The 22,271-nt window shown below is 34.4% G+C and overlaps 1 protein-coding gene across 5 annotated transcripts in view; it reads left to right on the top strand.

Annotated features, from left to right (window-relative positions):
• LOC113052897 (FERM and PDZ domain-containing protein 4) overlaps nucleotides 1-22,271 on the top strand; it is a 52,546-nt gene that overhangs the window by 19,387 nt on the left and 10,888 nt on the right. For 3 of the 5 annotated variants that reach the window (XM_026217362.1, XM_026217364.1, XM_026217366.1), the window contains exons 2-11: nucleotides 1,874-1,993; nucleotides 16,020-16,180; nucleotides 16,703-16,805; nucleotides 17,019-17,094; nucleotides 17,717-17,821; nucleotides 18,370-18,477; nucleotides 19,322-19,453; nucleotides 19,565-19,684; nucleotides 20,944-21,080; nucleotides 21,414-21,540. In XM_026217362.1, the coding sequence (XP_026073147.1) occupies nucleotides 1,874-1,993; nucleotides 16,020-16,180; nucleotides 16,703-16,805; nucleotides 17,019-17,094; nucleotides 17,717-17,821; nucleotides 18,370-18,477; nucleotides 19,322-19,453; nucleotides 19,565-19,684; nucleotides 20,944-21,080; nucleotides 21,414-21,540 (1,189 nt within the window). Of the gene's footprint in view, nucleotides 1-1,873; nucleotides 1,994-3,441; nucleotides 3,803-16,019; nucleotides 16,181-16,702; nucleotides 16,806-17,018; nucleotides 17,095-17,716; nucleotides 17,822-18,369; nucleotides 18,478-19,321; nucleotides 19,454-19,564; nucleotides 19,685-20,943; nucleotides 21,081-21,413; nucleotides 21,541-22,271 lie in introns of those variants that run through there. The other 2 variants (XM_026217363.1, XM_026217365.1) reach the window with 2 other exon arrangements.

The following is a 22,271-nucleotide window of genomic DNA, read 5'->3' as shown; positions in this document are numbered from 1 at the left end:
CAAGCTATATAATAATTTTATTATTAAACTACTACTAAATAAAACATGAAATATTACTGTTATATTACTAATATTTCAGTGTAAAATAAATAGTTTTTAATAATTGTTATTTGTTACAAATATTTATGGCTGTCTTAATTCATTTTCAAAGGACACTGAAAACATTGAGTTCATGTGTAAATAAAAATAATAAATTCCTGTTTCACATTATGATGAATCACTTTGGGGTTAAAGGTTATTGAACAGAATTGATCTGAATAATGACACATTGTCTTTTTTAAAGCTGCTGTACAGTCTAAATTGAACTTGTTTCATAACAGATGAACATTACACAGTTACTGAACTGAATTTAATCAACATTGAACTAAAACCAACTTGAGCTCAATAATGACTTTTCCCTTTTTAAGTCCTGAAACTGAATTAAATTTTTGCAACATTCACACTATTTCTTGAACTGAATTGAATAATTTTTTTAATGGAATTCATTAAGATGAATAATAATGCTGTTATGTATTTGTTTCATATTTGATTACTTTTTGCCACATTAACACTGTTATTGAACTAAATTTAGTCAACATGGAACTGAATCGAGTTGAATAACAATACTGTAAATTAATATCATAATTGCTGAATTCTGCATCATTGACACTTGTATTGGAATGAATTGAATTAACTTTTGAACTGAATGAAGCTGAATAATGATACTTGTCTTCAGTAGAGCTTTGAATCTGAATTGAATTTGTTTCATAATTGAATTTTGTGACATCAATGCTGTTATTGAACTGAACTGATCTGAATAATGAAGATATTGTGAATTAGTTTCACATTGACACCATTATTGGACTGAACTGAATCTGAATTAAGCGGAATAATGACCTTTTCTGTAGAGCTGCTTTAAAACTGAATTGAATTTGTTTCATAATTGAATTTTGCGACATCAACAATGTTATTGAACTGAATTGAGCTGAATAATGTTGATATTGTGAATTTTCAACTGAAATGAATCAGCTTTTGAACTGAATTAAGCTGAATGATGACATTTTCAGTAGAGCTGCTTTGAATCTGAATTGAATTTGTTTCATAATTGAATTTTGCGACATCAACATTGTTATTGAACTGAACTGAGCTGAATAATGACAATATTGTGAATTTTTTTTTCACATTGACACCATTACTGAACTGAACCGAATCTGAATTTTGCTTCATAATGACATTCTCTTTAGAGTTGCTTTAAAACTTAATTGAATTTGTTTCATAGTTTACAGTTATTGAACTGAATTGAGCCGAAGAATGATGCTATTCGTTTCATAGTTGAATTTTGCAACATTGACACTGTTATTGAACTGAATCACCTTTTGAACTGATCTGGATTATAACACTTGTGAATCAGTTTCACAATTGATTAAATTTTGCAACATCAACACTTGTTGAACTAAATTGAATCAATATTAAGCTTAATTTTTAGCTGCTGTAGAGCTGCTTCGAATTGAATTTGTTTAATAATTGATGAACTTTGCAGAAACTGAATGGAACTGAATAAAAAATGAGCTGAATGATCACATTATTGTGAATTTGTTTCACGATTGATTGAATTTTGCGACATTGACATTTATTGAACTGAACTTTAAAACTTTAAAACTGGACTGAATTTTTCATAATTGATAAAATTTTGCAACACTGAAAGTTTTTCAGCTGAATTGAATAATGGCAACTATTGTGAATATCATTTGATAATTGAATAACGTTTCCACATTCTCACTGTTATTTTCCCGTTAATTACTGTAAAGCTACTTCGAGACGGCCGTGCTGTATGAAGCACAGTCCAAACACGGTTTCTGACTCCTGACCGTGTCGTCTTGTGTTTTTCATGCAGTCACAGGACCAAGTCTTCCAGCTGTCCGCCGCCGGCCGCCGGGAGTTGGCCGTCCGCACAGGGACCCTCCAATGGCTGGGAGATGTCGTTGTCTAGAGAGGCCCGCGACTGCTACGTCAAGTAAGTGTGTTTGCATTCAGCCTTCCTCCCGATGCAGTAACCTACCACGTTCCCTCCATCCACTGCGTCCCGAATACTGATTCTGTCCTCCTCGCCGCACTGCACACGGTTTGAGAGCGACGGTGGCTTTGATCTGCTTAAGACTCGATGGGAAGCTACACGCAGTGTATTTGCATGCGGATACACACGTCAGGCTTCTGAAGTGACGAGCCGGTAAAAGATACTAATGCTGCTGTTTTCTTTCTGCTTTGCTGACGTGAGATCTGAAGAGACTGAGAGCAACACGTGAGTCCACAGCTGCTTCGTTTGGACTGAGAAGCACTCGCTTGGGCTCTTTTCTGTCTATGGGAACATGACCTTATTACATATGTTTCTAAAATACTTGTTTTGGATTCAAGTATTGATCTTGCTGGTCTGTGTTCTCATGCACTAGATAGACGTCTTTTAATCCATTGTGTAGGCCAGTGTTTTAATTGCATCTTTCTCTACTGAAAGACATACAAAACATTTAACAAACAAAACTTTATTATTATTAATAGCAGTAGTATAATTTCAAACTAATTAATTAATATTATTATTTATTTGTATACTGTATATTTGTATTATTTGGTCAGTAGTACAGGGTTGATACTCCACGTGTAGTATATATTGTGTAATTTTTACATCATCATTGTTTATATGTAACTTTTATTTATTTTTATTAAATTTCTTTGGTCAGTAGAAGAGGGTTGATACTCCTGCATATAATGTGAACTTTTTACATTATAATTGTTTTTATTTAAAGTTTATATTTGGTTTATTATTATTATTATTATAATTTTTCGGTAATATTTTATGATTATAACTTATTTGATAAGATCAACTTACAATTAACTACTTCAATATTTAATAATTACAAAATTACTAAATGCAATATTTATTAACCTTAGTTCTTTTTTATAGTGATATAGCATGCCAATTGTATTTTTATTAACAAACATTAACTATTTTCTGTAATATATTTTGCATTGTTAGTTTATATTAGCTAATTTATTAAATAATGTTAAGTTAAAATTAATGTCAGAGTTATTTTTGTATTATTATAATGCTTTTATTTTTACATTTTTTATTTTTAAAATGTTGGTTTTAAGGTTTAATAATTTTACGTGCTTTGTGATTTTTATTATTGTGTTTTTATTATTTTTCTATACATCTTTATTTTTATTTTTTTGGAATTATTAGTAATTTTACGTTTTTTTTTTTTTTATCTTAGTTGCAAAGGTAACATTTTTAGTTTTCATTTAAGTTTCATCTAATATTTGTTTAATTTTATTTCCGATGTAGTTTAAGTTAACAATAGGCAATGCTGTAATTTTAATGTTGAGATTTAAGTAGTAAAACAATATTTTATACAATTTAAATGCTTTGTTTATATTTTATAGTGACTGGAGCTTCCTGAGGTTAATCATTATCTATAATATGTATTAAAAACATGTATCCATACTATATTATCGTATATTCTATATGATTATTTTGGACATTAGCGTTGGGTTCTGTATGAACACTCGGTACACATTACATGTTCCTCTGGTCCTCATGCAGCTGTTCATGCTGTGAAAGCTGCTTATTTTTGTTGATTCCTAATTAGCCACCTTGTCAACAGAGGGCGGGGTTTGTCACACATGAGGGTCTGTGACCAGGCGACTTATGTAAGAATCGAACACAGTGTTGGGAACATGCACAATTGGGCACTCGGATGTGGGATATTGTGAGCAGGAGCTTCCCGTGGGTCTGTGTTCTTCCTTGGCTGAGATGCAGCTTCATACTCGGGTGTGTAATAATTCATGCTTTCACGTCTTTATGGAAGTCTTGTCTTGATCTTTACTCAAAGCATTTAAGAAGTTTTTTTAAATATTCATCGGATATATGCCAGGTTTGTGTTTGCTCACTGCGGCATGTGATGCTTCCAGGAAACATTGAACGCTGAAAATCTTAGTGTGGCACACTATTAAGGGCACTAGTGTGGCTGTACAGTATGTGACAGTTTAGTTGCACAACATTTGATTAATGTATTCAGTGCCTATGTAATGCCTGCTGCAAATTAATACTAGTTCTGTATTGCTTACTATAATAACCAATGCAGTGCTGTTTAGCATTTTTTATACAGCAAATCAATATGCTCATGTCATATATATATACTCATGTCTGGTATATATATATATATATATATATATATTTTTTTTTTTTTTTTTTTTTTTTTTTTACATTTTATTATTTAGTCCATATTTGATGATACATGATAGATGCTAAAATAGTTTTTGATGATTTAATGCAGTCTTGTTTAGACATTTTAAGAATAGTTTAAGTGTACTCTTTAGGGCTTCAGTATAAAAAAAATATTATGAAAGAGGTATATGATAAACAATCGTATTAAGCCTACAAGTGCTATTTTAGTATCATTGAGATTTTTTTTCATTTTCTGTTTTCATTTTAGTTCATGTTTTAGTGTAATTTTGTTGCATTTCTGTCTTTTTTTTAAATGTCTATAATTTTTATTAATTTGTATTTCAGTTTTAGTTATCAAGTAAAACTTAATAAAAATGATAAAACACAGATGATCAGACATGTTTGTGGGCCAGCTTAATGAGAATATTCCTACACATCATAGCTATGATATGTTGAGCATGCAAGTGACTTTAGTCTGAATAAAGTGGACGACCCTTCAGGAAAGCCCAGGTTTCCTCTTCTAAATATGATGCTGTGTTGCTGTTCAAAGCAACATGGTTCGTTTCTCTCAGTCGAATAGCTCTTTGCCTGCCGGCTCTTAGTCTTAAAATAGAAGCAACATCTTCAAATAATAATAATAATAATAATGTGCTGTTCAGCACAAGTGTTTGTGCCCGGGGCTTTCAGAGGCTTGATCTGTGATTGGCGGTGAATGAGACGAGTGAGTTCTGAAGAGTGTTGTCGTCTGAGCTGTGAATGGCACTGGCAGCACTGAGCGCTGAATGATCTGCAGTGTGTCTCTGTGAGTCTGACAGACAGAAGGAGGGATGGAGAGACAGATGGATGGACAGAGACAGACGGACAGACAGACAGACAGAGAGAGACAGACAGACAGATGGACACAGAGACAGACAGACAGACAGACGGACGGACAGACAGACAGACAGACAGACATACAGACAGACAGATGGACACAGAGACAGAGAGACAGACAGACAGACAGACGGACATAGAGACAGACGGATGGACAGACAGACGGACAGACAGACAGACAGACAGACAGACAGACGGACGGACACAGAGACAGACAGAGAGACAGACAGACAGACAGACGGACGGACGGACGGACGGACAGACAGACAGACATACAGACAGACAGATGGACACAGAGACAGAGAGACAGACAGACAGACAGACAGACGGACATAGAGACAGACGGATGGACAGACAGACGGACAGACAGACAGACAGACAGACAGACAGACAGACAGACAGACAGACAGACGGACGGACACAGAGACAGACAGAGAGACAGACAGACAGACGGACGGACGGACGGACGGACGGACGGACAGACAGACAGACAGACAGACAGACAGACAGACAGATGGACACAGAGACAGAGAGACAGACAGACAGACAGACGGACATAGAGACAGACGGATGGACAGACAGACGGACAGACAGACAGACAGACAGACGGACGGACACAGAGACAGACAGACGGACGGACGGACGGACGGACGGACGGACGGACAGACGGACAGACAGACAGACATACAGACAGACAGATGGACACAGAGACAGAGAGACAGACAGACAGACAGACGGACATAGAGACAGACTGACGGACGGACACAGAGACAGACAGAGAGACAGACAGACAGACAGACAGACAGACAGACGGACAGACGGACACAGAGACAGACAGACAGACAGACAGATGGACAGATGGACGGACGGACAAACAGAGAGACAGACAGTTCAGTCTAACCCGTCCATTGCAATGTCCACATCCTCTAAATAGGTTAATTACAGAATTAAATCTAATTGGCCCATGGCGCATACACAATCCCCACATGAAGGGCAATATGTTCTATTCTCCCAGACACAAATCATTTTCAAGAATTGATTATATCCTGGTTAGTGCCCCTTTGCTTCAGTATATATCCAATATTGTTATATTGCCTATTTTGATTTCAGATCACTCTCCCATTATCTATAATATCACACCTGCTACAGCTCATGCTAAACCCCGTAGATGGCGCTTTAATGAATCACTGCTGTATGATACTACATTTATGGATCAACTCAAATCTGGGCTTACAGAATTTTTGGAAATTAATACGGATCATTGCTCAAACCCTCAGGTGTTATGGGAAGTTACTAAATGCTGTCTGCGAGGGAACTGCATTGGCTTTTACTTAAATTGCTTTGATCATCTTGAACGAGAAATAAAGTCTTTGGAGTATCAGCAGACCCAGTCTTTTTCAGAAGAGGCTGCTCAGAATGTTTTACTGTTGACAAAAGAATACGATAGCCTGTCAATGTCCAAAGCCGAGTTTATCATTCACAGAACTAATTTAAATCTAAAGTATTTTATTCTACAATGTATTCTTCAGAGGTGGCTCTTGACAGACATGCATGCAAAACCTTTTTAGAGATCTTGAACCTGCCTAAATTACCAGAAGAGGACAGAAATCTTGTAGAAGAACCTCTAATGTGTAATGGAGGAACTTCAAAGTGCGGCCAAATCTCTTAAAAAAGGGAAATCCCTTATACTATCATGGTACACTTCATAGGGACCAGAACATAGCACTTATCATTTTGTTACAAAAGAAAAATAAAGACCCATTGAACTGTTCTAGTTACCGTCCAATATTTCTAATTAACAGTGATGTCAAAATTGTGGCAAAAGTCTTGGTTTCTCGGATTGAGCCCCTCATGGATATTTTGTTTCATTTTGAACGAACTGGATTTCTTAGAGGGCGGCTTGCTAAAGGACAATATGCGATGTTTATTGCACATCATCGAACATTCTCACACATATACTAACACTTGCGCAGTTCTTTCCCTTTACGCGCTCAAAGCTTTTGACAGACTTCAGTGGGACTTACTATGGACAGTACTGGATCATTTTGGTTTCGGTCCCAAATTTAAATATGCCATTCAAACTCTTTATAGTAACCCAACAGCCTCTATTTCAACAGGCACTTATCAGTCTCTACCCTTTCCATTACAGAGGGGTTGTCGTCAAGGCTGTCCCCTATCACCACTTCTTTTTGCACTTTCATTGGAACGCTTAGCCCAAGCTCTCAGGCAAAGCCAAGTTATTGCACCAATTACTTTATTTGGTTCTCAGCATTATATATCGTTGTATCCAGATTATATTATTCCATAACTTTCAGACTTGAAAAACTCTATACCTAATGTCTTAAAGTTATTCCATCACTTTAGCAGCATGTCTGGATACATGATAAATTGGGATAAATCCTCCTTAATGGCCCTTAACAATATCTCTCAACACATTTCCCCTGCCTAACAATATTGTGTTTACTAAATAATTCACATACCTAGGAATCAAAAAAGAATCATCCAAGAATCAAGAATCATCCAAGTAAATTTTGGTGAACTCAGCCAGGAAATAAAACTTGATCTTCAAAGATGGACTTATCTTCAAATCTCAATGCAAGCCAGAATCAGTACAGTCAAAATGGATTTTCTACCACGCCTGAACTTCTTGTTCTTTATGATCCCATTCACACCACCTCCCAAATATTTTAAAGAGTTAAACTCAACCCAGAATACGTTTTTCTGTTTTGCAGCGCACAAAATTAGAAGGTGATCTTGCCCTGCCTAATTTTCAGATCTATTACTAGGCATTCTAGATTAGAGCTGTAAGGACATGGACGGACAAAGACAGTAAAATATCATGGAGAAGCATAGAATCAGCTATTGTACATCCCCATAATCTTCAAGATCTACCCTTCACAGGTTTAGGATGTCGCAACTCGCACCATAAATTTGGTAATGTCATCTCATCCACTTTATCTGCATGGTACAGTGCTGAAAAGCAGTAGGCCATTCAAATAAACTCTCTCAGCAATCTCTCTATGAAACAATGCTCACTTTCTATCTGATCAACAACCTTTTGTTTACCCTTTGTGATTGTCTGAAGGGGTTTCTACTTTTTCCAATATTTTTGACAGGACTGGTTTGCACACATTCCAGGATATCCAAGCAGAATACAACCTACCTGGCTTTTCTTTGTTCTTGTACCTGAGGTTGCGTTCTGCCAGGAAAGCTTGTGGCGTGCCATGGAATTCTGTTTTGAGTGACCACCCAATGTTTAGCTGGATTGATCCTGTCAAAGATTCTAGAGCGGAGGTTTCAGTAATCTATAATTTATAAACCTTTAAAGATACTTGCAACGTGGGATTTGGAACTTTCTTGGTTAGGATTCCACCCGGACTGGGAAACAGTCTTCAGCTTCTTTGAATATTCTACAGTAAATGTGAGTTTACTGCCAGTGTTTGTTAAGTGTGTTGTGTTTTATGTGCACGTGTGTTCTTTATTTTTATTTGACTTAATTTTAATTTTATTTCTATTCTCATCCGAATGCTCTCTTTGTATGATATGTGTTTATTGATGGAAATTGATTGGTCTTTCCAACTCAAAATTTCACATTTAATCCAATGTTATTTGCAATTTCTTTGCAATCATGGCGAAATCACTAGCAATTTCTAAGTGAAAATTTAACCCTTCACCAAATTATTTTCATTATTTAAGCAAACTGGACACAGTTTTGTTTTTGCATACTGAAATAGTTAATTGCACAAAACAAGTCCATTCTTTTCTTCACAGATGTAATTCACAGATATAATTTGTGCTTGTCCGAATCTAATTTCCTTTATACTGAGATTATCTGCTGATTCTGGCCCTTGTTTCATGTGTTTTGTAACTAGAGGGATCAGATCTGGGCCAGCTGGATCAGCGCCTGCTTTAAATCTTGCAATCCTTCTCTATCAGTGTAGCGGACCATTTATAATTAGAGAGAAATTAGAGCGCTTCCGTATTCTGGAATCTTTGTTAAGTAGGACATTTTTCAAACCCTGTTCGAGGTGTTAGAGTCGAAAATGGAAATGAAATGGCTGTGCGTTGGGTTTCTGCTATCATTTAACACTACAGTCCTTTTTAAATGAACACACCACAGTTTACATAAGAGACACGCGGGCTTCACTCCAAAACCTTGTAGGCTGTGTTTGTTGGCAGCGATTAAATGCATCAACACAAAGTACTCAGAAAGGTGTATAGAGAAGCCAAAACCAGCGGCTGCAGGCCAGAGATGACCTGTGATGACCTTTGGCTTGGTTCAGCATGCCATGTTTCAAGAGAAGGGGGAAATATGAAAAGAAGAAAAAGAAAATAAATAAGGTGTGCTTTTAAATGTAAATATTTATTGAAATGTGAACAAATGATATAAGTTAATTTAATTTAAAAAATAAACATTTAAAAAAAATAATTTGTATCCACCATGCCATATTACAACAGGAGAGGAAAACTATGAAAAAGCATGACATTGAAGCACATTTATATTTTTGTTGTATTTTATTTACTTGTTTTTGGTTTTATGTTTGCATTTAGATTTTAAAAACAATATAAATACATTTAATTTAAAACACAATTAAATTTTTTTTCAAATGTATTTAAATTGTTTTAAATGAAATTTATTTTAATATAATATATTTGGATGTAATGCAGTATTTACTTTAACCCATTATTATCAATCAATTGCCTTATTGCAATGAAAAAATGAAAAGAAAAAAAATAAAATATATATTTTTATATTTCTGTTTATTATATATATATATATATATATATATATATATATATATATTTTATTTTTTTTTATTATTTTTTTTTTTTTTACAAAAACGCACAACAAAAACACTAACAAATGTTAAATGTAAAAAAAAAAAAAACATGAAAGTAAATTGTATTTAAATATTTTTGTAATTATTTAATTTTTTTCAATTATTTAAATCAATTATCGACTATCATATAAAACAAGTTTGATATTGATTTATATTTTTTGCCCTTTGTATTTAAATGTTTAGGCACCTCTGGTATATTGCATGAACTTTTTAGATGCTTTTAGTCATTTTTACTTTAGAGAGTTTTGTGTAACACTCATGTATAATGCATTATAAAAGTATTCATAATGTACATTGTAATGCATCTTTTCAGAATTGTAACCAATTTGCAAATCAGTTGTTCGCTGTGTGTTTTAATACATTACACTTTCTAAAAGAGTAACAATGAATAGATATTATAACTGTGTTTACAATTATTCATGATATCTTACAGCGCTAATGCATTAAAATACTTTTATACTGCATTATGTATAAAGGCTTTAAGTAAAGTAACTTGACTCTAACTAACAGTAACTGCATTGAAATCAATTATGCATCGGGTTTCACGATCGCTGCTTATGTAGAGCGTTTCAGATGAGCTTTTATTTGAGTTAAGGTGCTGGTTATGTAGGCGATAGACGGCTCGAAGAGCTGTAAGAGTATCTCACCGTCACCTCACCTGGTTAATTTGATTGCTCAGGTAAGATGAGAAGCAGTAATGTCCACCTTCACAGAGACTCCATTAACCAGACGCATTAAGCTGGAGCTTTTGACCCGAATAATTCACCTAACGCAATTCTAAAACCTCTCGTGTCTGATCAGATTTGCTCTCTGCCGGTTATCTGGGAGAAATGCCGGTTAATAAAATAGTCTGTTAGCAGCAGCAACATTCAGATTGAGCATGTTTGGTTTTGCATGTTTGGTTTGGCATTTAGTCATGATGTGCTCTTTTGTTCGAATGTCGTTCGCTTCTTGCGCAGGACTTGTGATTTGTGTCTTTTGTCTTGTGAATGTTTCAGATGAGGCAGTTGAAGAAGACTGAATAATGGGGTGAATCATCGCTGCATCAGATAAAACGGCAGTCAGTGAAATCACCATAATAATAATCATCATCACAGATCATTTGTGCTCTATTCACACCGTCAGACTGCTGGAAACAACAAGACATCTAACATCTGACATACACCAGAACTTATTTGCATGGATATAGTTCTATTGCATTTTACGTTTTAGCTTAGGTTTTAGTTTTAGCTCTCAGTTGAATGTTGAACAAAACATCTTAAAGGTTAAGATATTGCATGACAACATTTATATTTTTAGTGCAATCTTCTAAATTTTCTTTGTAATTTGCAAATAAGCACCTTTTTTTTTCAGTGCCACAGTTTGCATTGCTTCTGTGTTCATTTAACATTGACCTGAGATACTGCACAAACACAGGTCAGATGACTTTTTCTATTATCTTTTTTCATTAAGTGTGCACTATTTCTGTATTATTTTATTTTATTGAAGTTTTAATTCAGTACACTACTAGATGAAAGTTTGCAATATATATATATATATATATATATATATATATATATATATATATATATATATATATATATATATATATATATATATATATATATATATATATATATATATGAAACTATTAATCAGCAAAAATATTTTTTAACATTAATTATAATAAGAACCATTATTAATAATTGTGCACAAATGATAATTGAGCAGTAAATCATCATATTATTCTGATTTCTGAAGATCATGTGACACTGAAGACTGGAGGAATGATGCTGAAAATACAGCGGAGCATCACAGAAATAAATTACACTTTAACACAGATTCACATGGAAAAGAGTTGTTTCAAATTGGAATAATATTTCTCTTTTTACTGTATTTTTGATCAAATAAATGCAGCTTTAGCGAGCAGAAAAAAATGTAATAAAAAGAAATAATCCTTATTATTCCAAACTTTTGGCTCGTACTCTCCCTTAGTTTTATTATAAAATATCAACGCAGTTATTCAGTCACTTGTTGATGAATTGAATAATATGAAATACTCTTTTAAAGGCAGGACCCGTTTGCACACATTACATTGGTCATCAGTGTCCTCAGCGCTCAAGATTTTGGGACGCCGGCCATCTAAAGCAGCTGGTCGTGGCTAAAGAGAAGGCGCCGCATTTCCTGCATCCCATATGTTTTTCAGGGCTTGCCGTGTTCATGCTCCTCTGAGTGATGGCACAAATCCCATTCATATTTTTATCTCAGCTCTCGCCTCACTGCGATCATCCAGCATTAACCTGGATAATTTGGTCATTGCTGCATGAATGCGTTTAATATTCATGCATTTGGAGGATGCATTTATCCAGAGAGATTTACAGTGTGTTCTTTTTCATTATGGTCAGATGGTGTTAAAATATTTACTTTGCAATGGTAGAAATGTGAATTTGCACTGCTTACTTTCACTTACATCTGAGACAGATGAACAAACAGAGAGTAATGTGAATAATGCAGAGCGGGTTGAGTCCCAACATAGTCAATATTTTGTTTAAGGCAAGGAACTCTAAGGTAAAACCATTGTTTGTTTGTTTTTTTGTTGTTTTTTTCATGCACTGGACAATTTGAAGAAGTTTTGCTTCTATAACATGGCGTCTTTTTTTTTTTTTTTACTATAGGACGGAAAACATAGATAATGCACATTTAAGTGTTTATTGCACTTTATCTATTTGCACCTGTAGATTTCAAATACAATAAGTATCTTTAAAGCCTGCTTACATAAGCCAAAAACTATAATTTACAGTTTTATTTCTATCTTTATTCTGACGTTTTTTACTGAGGAGTTTGTTTAAATATCATTCAAAATTTCATGAAAATGTTTTTTTTTTCTTTTAGTTGTTGACAATATTTTTTTTTTTAATTTATGGAGTGATTTAAAAAAAAATGTACCTTGTAAAAACTTTTATCTCAAAGTCAGCAATTTTTATTAGAACATGGCTTTATCCAATGTTCAGATTTATCTTATAGAAATATATGCAAATAACTGCATATTAAATTACATATATTTTTTTTTTAGTTAGCTATTTAAATTATATGAAAATGAGGTGTTGCTTTAAAAATGTGCTTAAATAAATAAAAAATAATGCATGTTTTATTTCAAGCAATAAAAATGTTTTTTTTAATTGTCTTCATTTTTAGTTACCTGCAAATTTGCATATTTAAACAAAACATGTAAAAAAACTTGTGATTAATCCAGTAGGCAAAGTGATATATATTTCTTAAAATTTTTAATAATATAAATCTCACCTAAAGTGTCTTGTCTTAATGTGACAAAGCAAACCAAAATAAAATAAAACAGAATTCAGCTGAAAATCATAGATGTGTATATTGGCTGTTTTACAAAGACTTGCTTGACTTTTGAGTAAAAACATGTAGTGATAAAAGATTTTGGTCACACCGCCCACTGCATTTCACAAATACATCCATTCGTTGGGCTGGTGTTACAGCTTCCAGATTTATTAAACAAAGACTCATTCGTGAGCTAATGGCCCTTTTACAGATTTGTTGCTAAACCTGTGTGTAACTGCTCTTAGTATCATCTCATGCAGTGCGCTCACAGCCTCTCGCGCTCTTGCGTGGCTTGAAAGATTAATTGTAGCCCTTCGCGGTGCGCTGGAACATGTGTCGAGAATGATGGCGCTTCATCCCCGCCTCCTCCAGCCCACGGCTTCAATTAGCTAACGACGTGCAGCTCACGCTTCACAGACCAACAAATGCTAGATGATATAAAGAGTGAGCAATAGCTGGGCAACTAGCACTGATTAGATTAGTGAAATGCGAGAAGATGTGATGTAAAGTCCATTTGCCGGTTACCTGAGTGGCATGCAGAAACATAATGCCATTAAATTCACAATAAAATCTTATGCTGAGTGATAAAATAAAGATAGTAGGACACTGAGCTCCACATAAAGACCAACGGATGTATTTTGTTCAGAGACAGACCATGACGGGAAGCTTTATTAGCACTTAAGTTATGTAAGAATGGTAAGAGGTAAAGATATACATTAGGTGTGTGAATCATGCTTTGTGTGTTTTACTTCACATGCACCTGCAGAAGATGCTCAGAAATGTAGTTTTGCTCAAGTCTGCATCTCATAAACCAGTGCATCTTGTTTCCAGACAAGCATTATTGCTATTATCCATAAACAATACACAGAACGTGCATACATTAACTGTGTTTGCCTCTGCCGTAATCTTTGGCAAACCTTAATATCCTCCTGACATCATTCAAACATGAATTAAAGGCTAAATTAAATACTGAATGAATGAATGAATGAATTAATTAATTAGTGAATTAATGTATCTCATAACTCAGGAGTAGGGGAAAACTGATATTACAGTATTTTGTTTTTCTGCTAAATGTTTTGTGATATGACAAAATACAGGAATGTTTTTTTCACCGTTTTTTCACCGTTTTTTTCATGTTTTTCCACCGGATGACTTCAATAGGTATATTTGTAAAATAATAATAATAATAATAATAATAATAATAATAATAAATCAAATGTAGAATGATTTAAAAAATATATATATATATATATATATATATTCTGTATGACCAAAATATAAATTGTACTGTTAATATTACACACATTAACACTGTTCTTAACGCATTCAGTATGACTTTCAAATTTTACTGTAATAATATTGCTAAATTATAAAGTTAGAAATAAGGTAAAATAAGAAATATACTGCATCACTAGTAACATGCTATGAAATAAAATAAAAAAATCATTCAGTTTGATTATAAAATGATTTTTACTGTTAACATTATAAACATTTCCGCTGTTTTAGACCCATTCAATGACAATAAAATATAACGAACTTGTTCACAATCAATTTTATTTCATATATCATTCAGCTGTACTCACAAATATGAGAGCGTTCAGACAGGGAGTTTTAAAGGCATCTCCCCATTTCTGGAATGAAACCTGTACCTTTGCATCCAGTTTTTTTCTTCTCAGATGACGTGGCGTGTTGAAGTGTGAGGTGTCTCAACTGTACCAGCCAACACTTTTAAATGATTACAGTGTGTAACTGGGTCATCCACATTTGCAGTAGTTCCTTCACTTGTAGCACTTTCTCCCATCAACCTTTTGTACTAGAAAGTCATTGTTCTCCTCCCACTAAATTACAGTTCCCGGGAGCCTTGAGAACTGTGACAACCACAGCATCGATGTTCCCGCGGAGGCCGATCATTTCCACAGTCTTTATTGCATTCAGATCCACTATGTGAAAATGTAAACCTCATGTCTCAGATGTTACTGTTATGAAAGAGGTCAGTCAGAGTTATGCAATCTGGACACCAGAGGAAACAAGTGTGATTTCATCACTTTATGTCCATAGAAATATCAGCATCTGCACCGAATTGCATATTTTTGCTCTGTTTGAGTATCTGAATAAATTTGAGCTGTTTTCCCCTCTCCATATTCTCACTATATCAGATTATTTGAGCCAAAAAGCCTTATGGTTTTTATGGTTGAAATATATAGCTGAGTATTGTCAACATAAAAATGGAAACTAATCCCATATTTTCTGATAATAATACCAAAGGGCAACATATTTATTGAAAATAGCAGAGGGCCTAAGACAGATCCTTGTGGCACTCCATAATTTACTTCCATTAATTCAGATGATTTCCCATTTAAATTTACTGTATGGTGTGGATCAAATAACGATACAAAAAAGACATATGCAAGCTTAATATATGCAATAATATATGTATTGAAAATAGTAGAGGGCCTAAGACAGATCCTTGTGGCACTCCATAATTTACTGCCATTAGTTCAAATGATTTCCCATTTAAATTTACTGTATGTTGTGGATCAAATAACGATACAAAAAAAGACATATGCAAGCTTTATATATATATATATATATATATATATATATATATATATATATATATATATATATATATATATATATATATATATATATATATAATTAAAAAAATGTGACTTTTCTGAATGTTATTTTGTATGTCAGGCTTTACAGGGTTAAAAAAAGTCAAGTCAGTTTTGAGTTCATGCTAACATTGTACTAATTTGATATTTATCTCTGTCTTTCAGTCATCTCTCGCAGTCCAGTTCTTTGGAGGAAGTGCGAGCTGATGTGGATAAGTTTGTCCCTCCTGCACCACGAAAGATTGAAATGAGACGTGACCCGGTGCTCGGCTTCGGCTTCGTTGCAGGCAGCGAGAAACCAGTGGTGGTTCGATCAGTTACTCCAGGTATCCCAGCAGACCGAGATTAAACTAGTTCTTCTACATTTACTCATACATTTGAGTCATTTCATGCAACATTGGTCTCTTCTGCTCACCAAAGCTGAATTAATTTGATCAAACATACAGTGGAAAATTTGAAATATTATTACAATTTCAATCAGATGTTTTACTTGTGAATGTGATTTATTCCTGCTATCCTGAGTCACACACAGGTTTAATAGTCACTTCAAAGTCACGTGATCTTCAGAAATCATTTTAATATGCTGATTAACTGCAAAAGAAACATTTCTGATTAGTAACAATGTGCTGCTTCATATTTTAGTGGAAAATGTGATGCATTTTATTTTTCAGGATACTTTGATGAATAGAAACTTTGAAAGAACATTTGTAACTTTATGTGCCAAATACATTTTTTTATTGCCAAAAACAAAGTGCGTTATCATGATGCCTTTTGTGAGAATTCCATCTTTTAGAAAAATGAGTATAAAATAAACACAAATGTGATGTGTGTTTGTGATGATTGTGCAGGAGGGCCTTCAGAAGGGAAGCTGATCCCAGGAGACGAGATAGTGATGATAAATGAGGAGGCCGTGAGTTCGGCTCCACGGGAACGAGTCATTGACCTGGTCAGGTACTGAACTCAATCAACCTGCTACTTTCATTCTTCATCTACTACCGTGTTATTCAGCTGACAGAACAGCAGTTTCTTTCTGCAATAAGAGCACAGACTGTGGTCCCAAAGAGAGTCAGATATCATTGTATTAGATCAGGGTTTCCCAAAGTAACCTTGATTAAATCTCGAGAATTTCACTCTCTTATCGTCATCTTTCATTATTTTGTGCAGAAGTTGTAAGGAGTCCATCGTCCTGACCGTGGTGCAGCCGTACCCTGTAAGTCAACATACTGACTATGTTTTGCATGTAAGTTTGTCAGCACTTTTGCTAATTTGAAGATGCGGTTATTAACCAATAACACTGTGGTTAAATTCTTCAGAAGTCCACAGACAACACTAATCTAGAAGCCTGCAGATCACTCTTATTTTAGTTGTTATTCAGTGGTATACTATATATATATATATATATATATATATATGTAGTTTTAATATTCAATGTTATTTATTAGTTTTAATAATTGTAATACTTATTTTATTTCAGCTAGTTGTTAAGGCACCATTTTTGTTAAATTTTGTTGTGCTTTGTCATTTTTATTAGTTATTTTTAATGCTGATATTGTATTATTCATTTGTATTTATTAGTTTAAATTACTTCAGCTTAGTTCAGTTAGTTTCCAAGGCACTATTTCTCCTTTTTGTTTCGGTTAAGGTTTTTAAATACTATATTTCAGCTAACGTACCCTTTTGCATGGAGCAAAAATATATTTTTTATGCTTTTAGTTTTAGTTGTCGATAATAACCCTGCTGTGGATTCGATCTGGATCTGCTTATTATTTTCTGGCTCAGCTCTTAGGCAGAAGATAATGACTTGATAGCATTGATATTTCAGTAATTTTTACTGCTTTTGTTCCTCTGTTATTCCCATCCAGTCGCCCAAATCCGCCTTCATCAGTGCAGCTAAAAAGGCCAAGTTGAAATCCAATCCGGTCAAAGTGCGCTTTGCTGAAGAAGTCATTATTAACGGACAGATGCCTGTAAGTCAAAAATTTCACGTTTTGCTTAAAAAGCATGTCATATATCACAGTATTTACAGCTGCAAAGGATTTATTTAAAGTATAAAGATCTAAACTGTCTTTCAGAACCAATTTTACTTGCATAATCTAACATTTCTGAGTGAAAACTGGAAATTCAGTGAGAAGCACTTTAGGATTTTGATTTTAATCATCTTGAGATTGATTGGATTGTGAAAAGTGGACGTTATGCACCAGAATGAAGTCCTGTGATTAGAACAAGAGGATTGATGTCGTCAGCCGGAAAGTGATTTAGCTCTAAAGCAAATTTTTGCATTGTGATGAAAGATTATGAAGATAGACGTTACATAAATCAGTGTTCATTCATACTGTACGTCTTAATTAGTGGCACAACAAGAGGTTAATGATTATAAATATGCAGCCGCATGTGTTTTGTGCTGACATCATCACAGCGATGTGAATCACTGAGCGATCAGTGAACAGATGAAAGCCACTTTAGATGTGATTATTCAGGAGATATTAGAAACATGACGGGGTGTTTTCATCCGCAGGAGACGGTGAAGGATAACTCTCTGCTCTTTATGCCAAACGTCTTGAAGGTGTATCTGGAAAACGGACAAACAAAGTCCTTTAGGTTCGACAGCAATACCTCCATTAAGGTATTTACACACAGGATCACTTCTGATGCTCCATATCAGCAGAAATACTCTGCATACAGTATAGATGGTGTATTAAAATGTTATGGTGGCAAGCAAATTTTATTATTTATCAAAGATGCATTCAACTGAACAGAAGTAACCGTTAAGAAATGTATAATTTTATAAAAGGTTTCTATTTCAAATAAATTGCTGTTCATCTGTGAACCCTGAAAAATAAAATACATCACAGTTTCCACAAAAATATTGATCTGCACAACTGTGTTCAACATTGATAATAATCAGAAATGTTTCTAAACAGTAAATCATCATATTATTCTGATTTCTAAAGATCATGTGACACTGAAGACTGGAGGAATGATGCTGAAAATACAGCGGAGCATCACAGAAATAAATTACAGTTTACTGTATATTAAAATAGATATTTTAAATTGTAATAATATTTAACAATTTACTGTATTTTTTATTAAATAAATGCATCCTAGGTGAGCCCCCCAAAAACTCTTACCGAGCTCAAACTTTTAAAAAGCAGTGTATTTTATGCAATATTACTTTGAAAGCAGATCAAACATATTTGAAAACTTATAACTGACAAGTTTCATAATACACAAATATGCAAAATGTGTAAACTAATGCATTAATGCAAATATTAGTTTCAAAATTAATCCTTCTGACTTGATTGCAGCTAGATTATATAACATTTTGAAATACTGTGTTATCTACCTACCATTATATATGTATATGTGTATATAATGTTTGTTCATTTGTTAGGCCATTTCTAACGGCGTTAGCATGTGACGTGTTGTTGGTGTCGAACATGAATAATAGTTGTTCTTCTGTTTGAAAGGATGTTATTCAGACCCTGCAAGAGAAGCTGTCTATTAAAAGCATTGAGCACTTCTCTCTGATGCTGGAGCACAAGACTGAATCATCTGCAACAAAGCTAATGCTTCTGCACGAGCAGGAGATGCTAACGCAGGTTTGTCGAGCTGGTGAATGATGTTTCTGAGTGCCACAGAAGAAAGAATGCATGATGAGAGAATAAACAGAGAAACCCAGAGAAATACATGCATGTATGATTGTTTTTTAGGTGACGCAAAGGCCGGGCTCACATAAGATGAAATGCTTTTTCCGCATCAGTTTCCTTCCAAAAGATCCGGTGGATCTTCTCCGGAGAGACGCTGTTGCGTTCGATTACCTCTACGTTCAGGTAACACATCTTTTGAAATGTAGTCTTTTATAACTGAACACTGAATGCTTCCCATTCTTTTCCAAAAAAAAAAAAAACCTCCATATTATTCAGCCTGATTTATCAGAAACCAGTAATGAATTCATATCAGATTTAGTTTGTTTATCAGGTTTACATTTAACGTTATTTATTGAGTTTCTTTATACAGTGTTTGTGTCATTAGAAGATGCAGTGTAATATAAAATAAGCGTGATATGTAGTTTCTATTTTCATTTTTTGTTGAAGTTTCAGTAATTTTATTTAGTTTTTGTCTTTTTAGTAGTATTTGCATTTTTTTTTAAATATGTGTATATAGTTTTTATTCATTTTTATTTCAGTTTTAGTTTTATTCATTTTAGTACATCAACTAAAACTAACTTAAATTAAGCAATGTTGCCATATTTTTATCTGAAATATGATTGAAAATGAAAATGTAATGTTTAAAGTTTAAGTTAAATTTCAGTCAGCATATGCATCTTAAATTGCTCCTGTAAATTGTAGGAAAAATGTCTTGTTTGTCATGTAGCCCTTCTTGGTGTTGTGATATTAAAGGAATAGTTCACCCAAAATTTAATTTTTCTCACCTTCAGGCCATCCAGGGATGAGTTTGTTTCTTCGTCAGATTTGGAGAAATGTAGCATTGCATCAATGTCTCAGAAGTGGATGCTCTGTGGTGAATGGGTGCCGTCAGAATGAACAAATCCAGAACAAATCCAGCATTAAGATGTTTTTAACTTCAAACCATTGATTCCAGTTAAAATATAGTAAATTAAATTAAAATATAATAGTCCGTAATCCATAATAACGCTTTCTCCAATGAAAAATTGTTCTGGTCTGAATCAGGAGAGAAATCTGCACAGATCAAGCAGCGTTTAAACAGATCTAAACTAATATGTGAGAGACAACTCAAGTATTATTATGGATTATGGACTTATATTTTAGCTAGAAGCAGCAGTTTGAAGTTAAAAACGTCTTAATGTTGGATTTGTTTCATCTTTTGTCTTCTCATGCCATTAACTGATGGACTGGAGTGATGTGGATTATTGGGATGTTTTTATCAGCTCTCATTCTGACGGCACCCATTCACTCCAATGTTGAGCAAGTGATGCAATGTTACATTTCTCCAAACCTGATGAAGACACAAACTCATCCTGATCTGGGATGGTCTAACGGGGGTCATTTTCTGTTTGTTTCAGTTTGTAACGCGCTAAATCAGGCTGTGTGTTTATTCTGGTTCTCAGAGCTGTAAGGACGTGGTTCAGGAGCGTTTCGGCTCTGAGCTCAAATACGACACGGCGCTTCGCCTGGCTGCTCTCCAGATGTACATCCTGACGCTCAGCACCAAACAAACACAGAAAGTCTCGCTGAAATACATTGAGTGAGTGTTCAGCGCTCGTGGAGAAACTGGGTTTTTACTTGCCCCTCATGTTGTTCCAAACACAAATACACAAAAACTGAATTATATTATGAGCTTTCATGCAGCTTTTTTTTCTGACTCAAAGTCAAAATGCAGTAACAGCATTTCAGAAATGTGTTTTATTTGTCAAGCACTTAAAATGACTTTTGCTCATATTAGCTGTCTCTACAGTGCTTTTTATGTTGTTGTTGTTTTTTAAATGTATAAATAGTCATCAGCTTTCAATAAAAAAAAAACTGTGTTTGTGTTTCACCAAAGAAGGAAAATGATTGGGATTAGATCTTGTCTCTACAGAAAGGAGTGGGGTCTGGCGCAGTTCCTGCCTCCAGCGGTTCTGTGCAGCATGAAAGAGAAGAACATCAAGAAAGCGCTCACACACATCCTGAAAACCAACCAGAACCTGGTGCCTCCTGGCAAAAAGGTGAAGAAACTTTCATATGAAAAATGAATTAAAATCGATCTTTTCAGCTGCCTGATTCTTCAATGCATGATACAATGTGGATTAGGATTTAAACAAAGCAGTGCCAGTCAACTTTCACGATTCTCAATAAAGCACTCATATAGCAAAGACTAATAGTGTATGCTGTTGAATATAACACTTTATTTAAAAAAAATGTTTAGCATATGCAAAAAGACTTGTATTTAAATATATAAATTGTATGGATGAAAAATAATGACAAATGTCTTTGAAACAAAAAAGCATGTTGAATCGCTCTAACTGAAAAAAAACAACCGAGCAAGGCAGTTGTGATCTTGGCAGTGTTTGTGTTCGTTATCATGTTGGAAAACTGTGGAAGGCGTCATGTTCTGCTTCTGGAATCCATGTTTCCGTCAGTGAAGCGCAGGGAAGACACAGTTGTCTTGGTTCTCCTCACCAGGGAGTCAACACACATTCTGGACACCACCTGAGCACAAACAAGCCTATCTTAGTCTCATCAGACCACGGGACATGGTTGCAGTAAGTCTCGCTCTTGGACAGGTCGTCTTCTTGTGATCCAGCTTCAGAAGAGGCTTCCTTCTGGGACGACGGCCGTGTAAACCGACTTGTTCCAGTGTGTGGCCAATGGTCTGAGCACTGACTGTAACCTCTAAAGCAATGCCTGCATATATATATATATATATATATATATATATATAAAGTTGTATATAATA

The sequence above is a fragment of the Carassius auratus genome, chromosome 34, assembly GCF_003368295.1.
Source record: "Carassius auratus strain Wakin chromosome 34, ASM336829v1, whole genome shotgun sequence".
NCBI classification, from domain to species: Eukaryota; Metazoa; Chordata; class Actinopteri; order Cypriniformes; family Cyprinidae; genus Carassius; species Carassius auratus.
The sequence above is the reverse complement of the archived record's forward strand: the minus strand, read 5'-3'. Positions and strand labels throughout refer to the sequence as shown.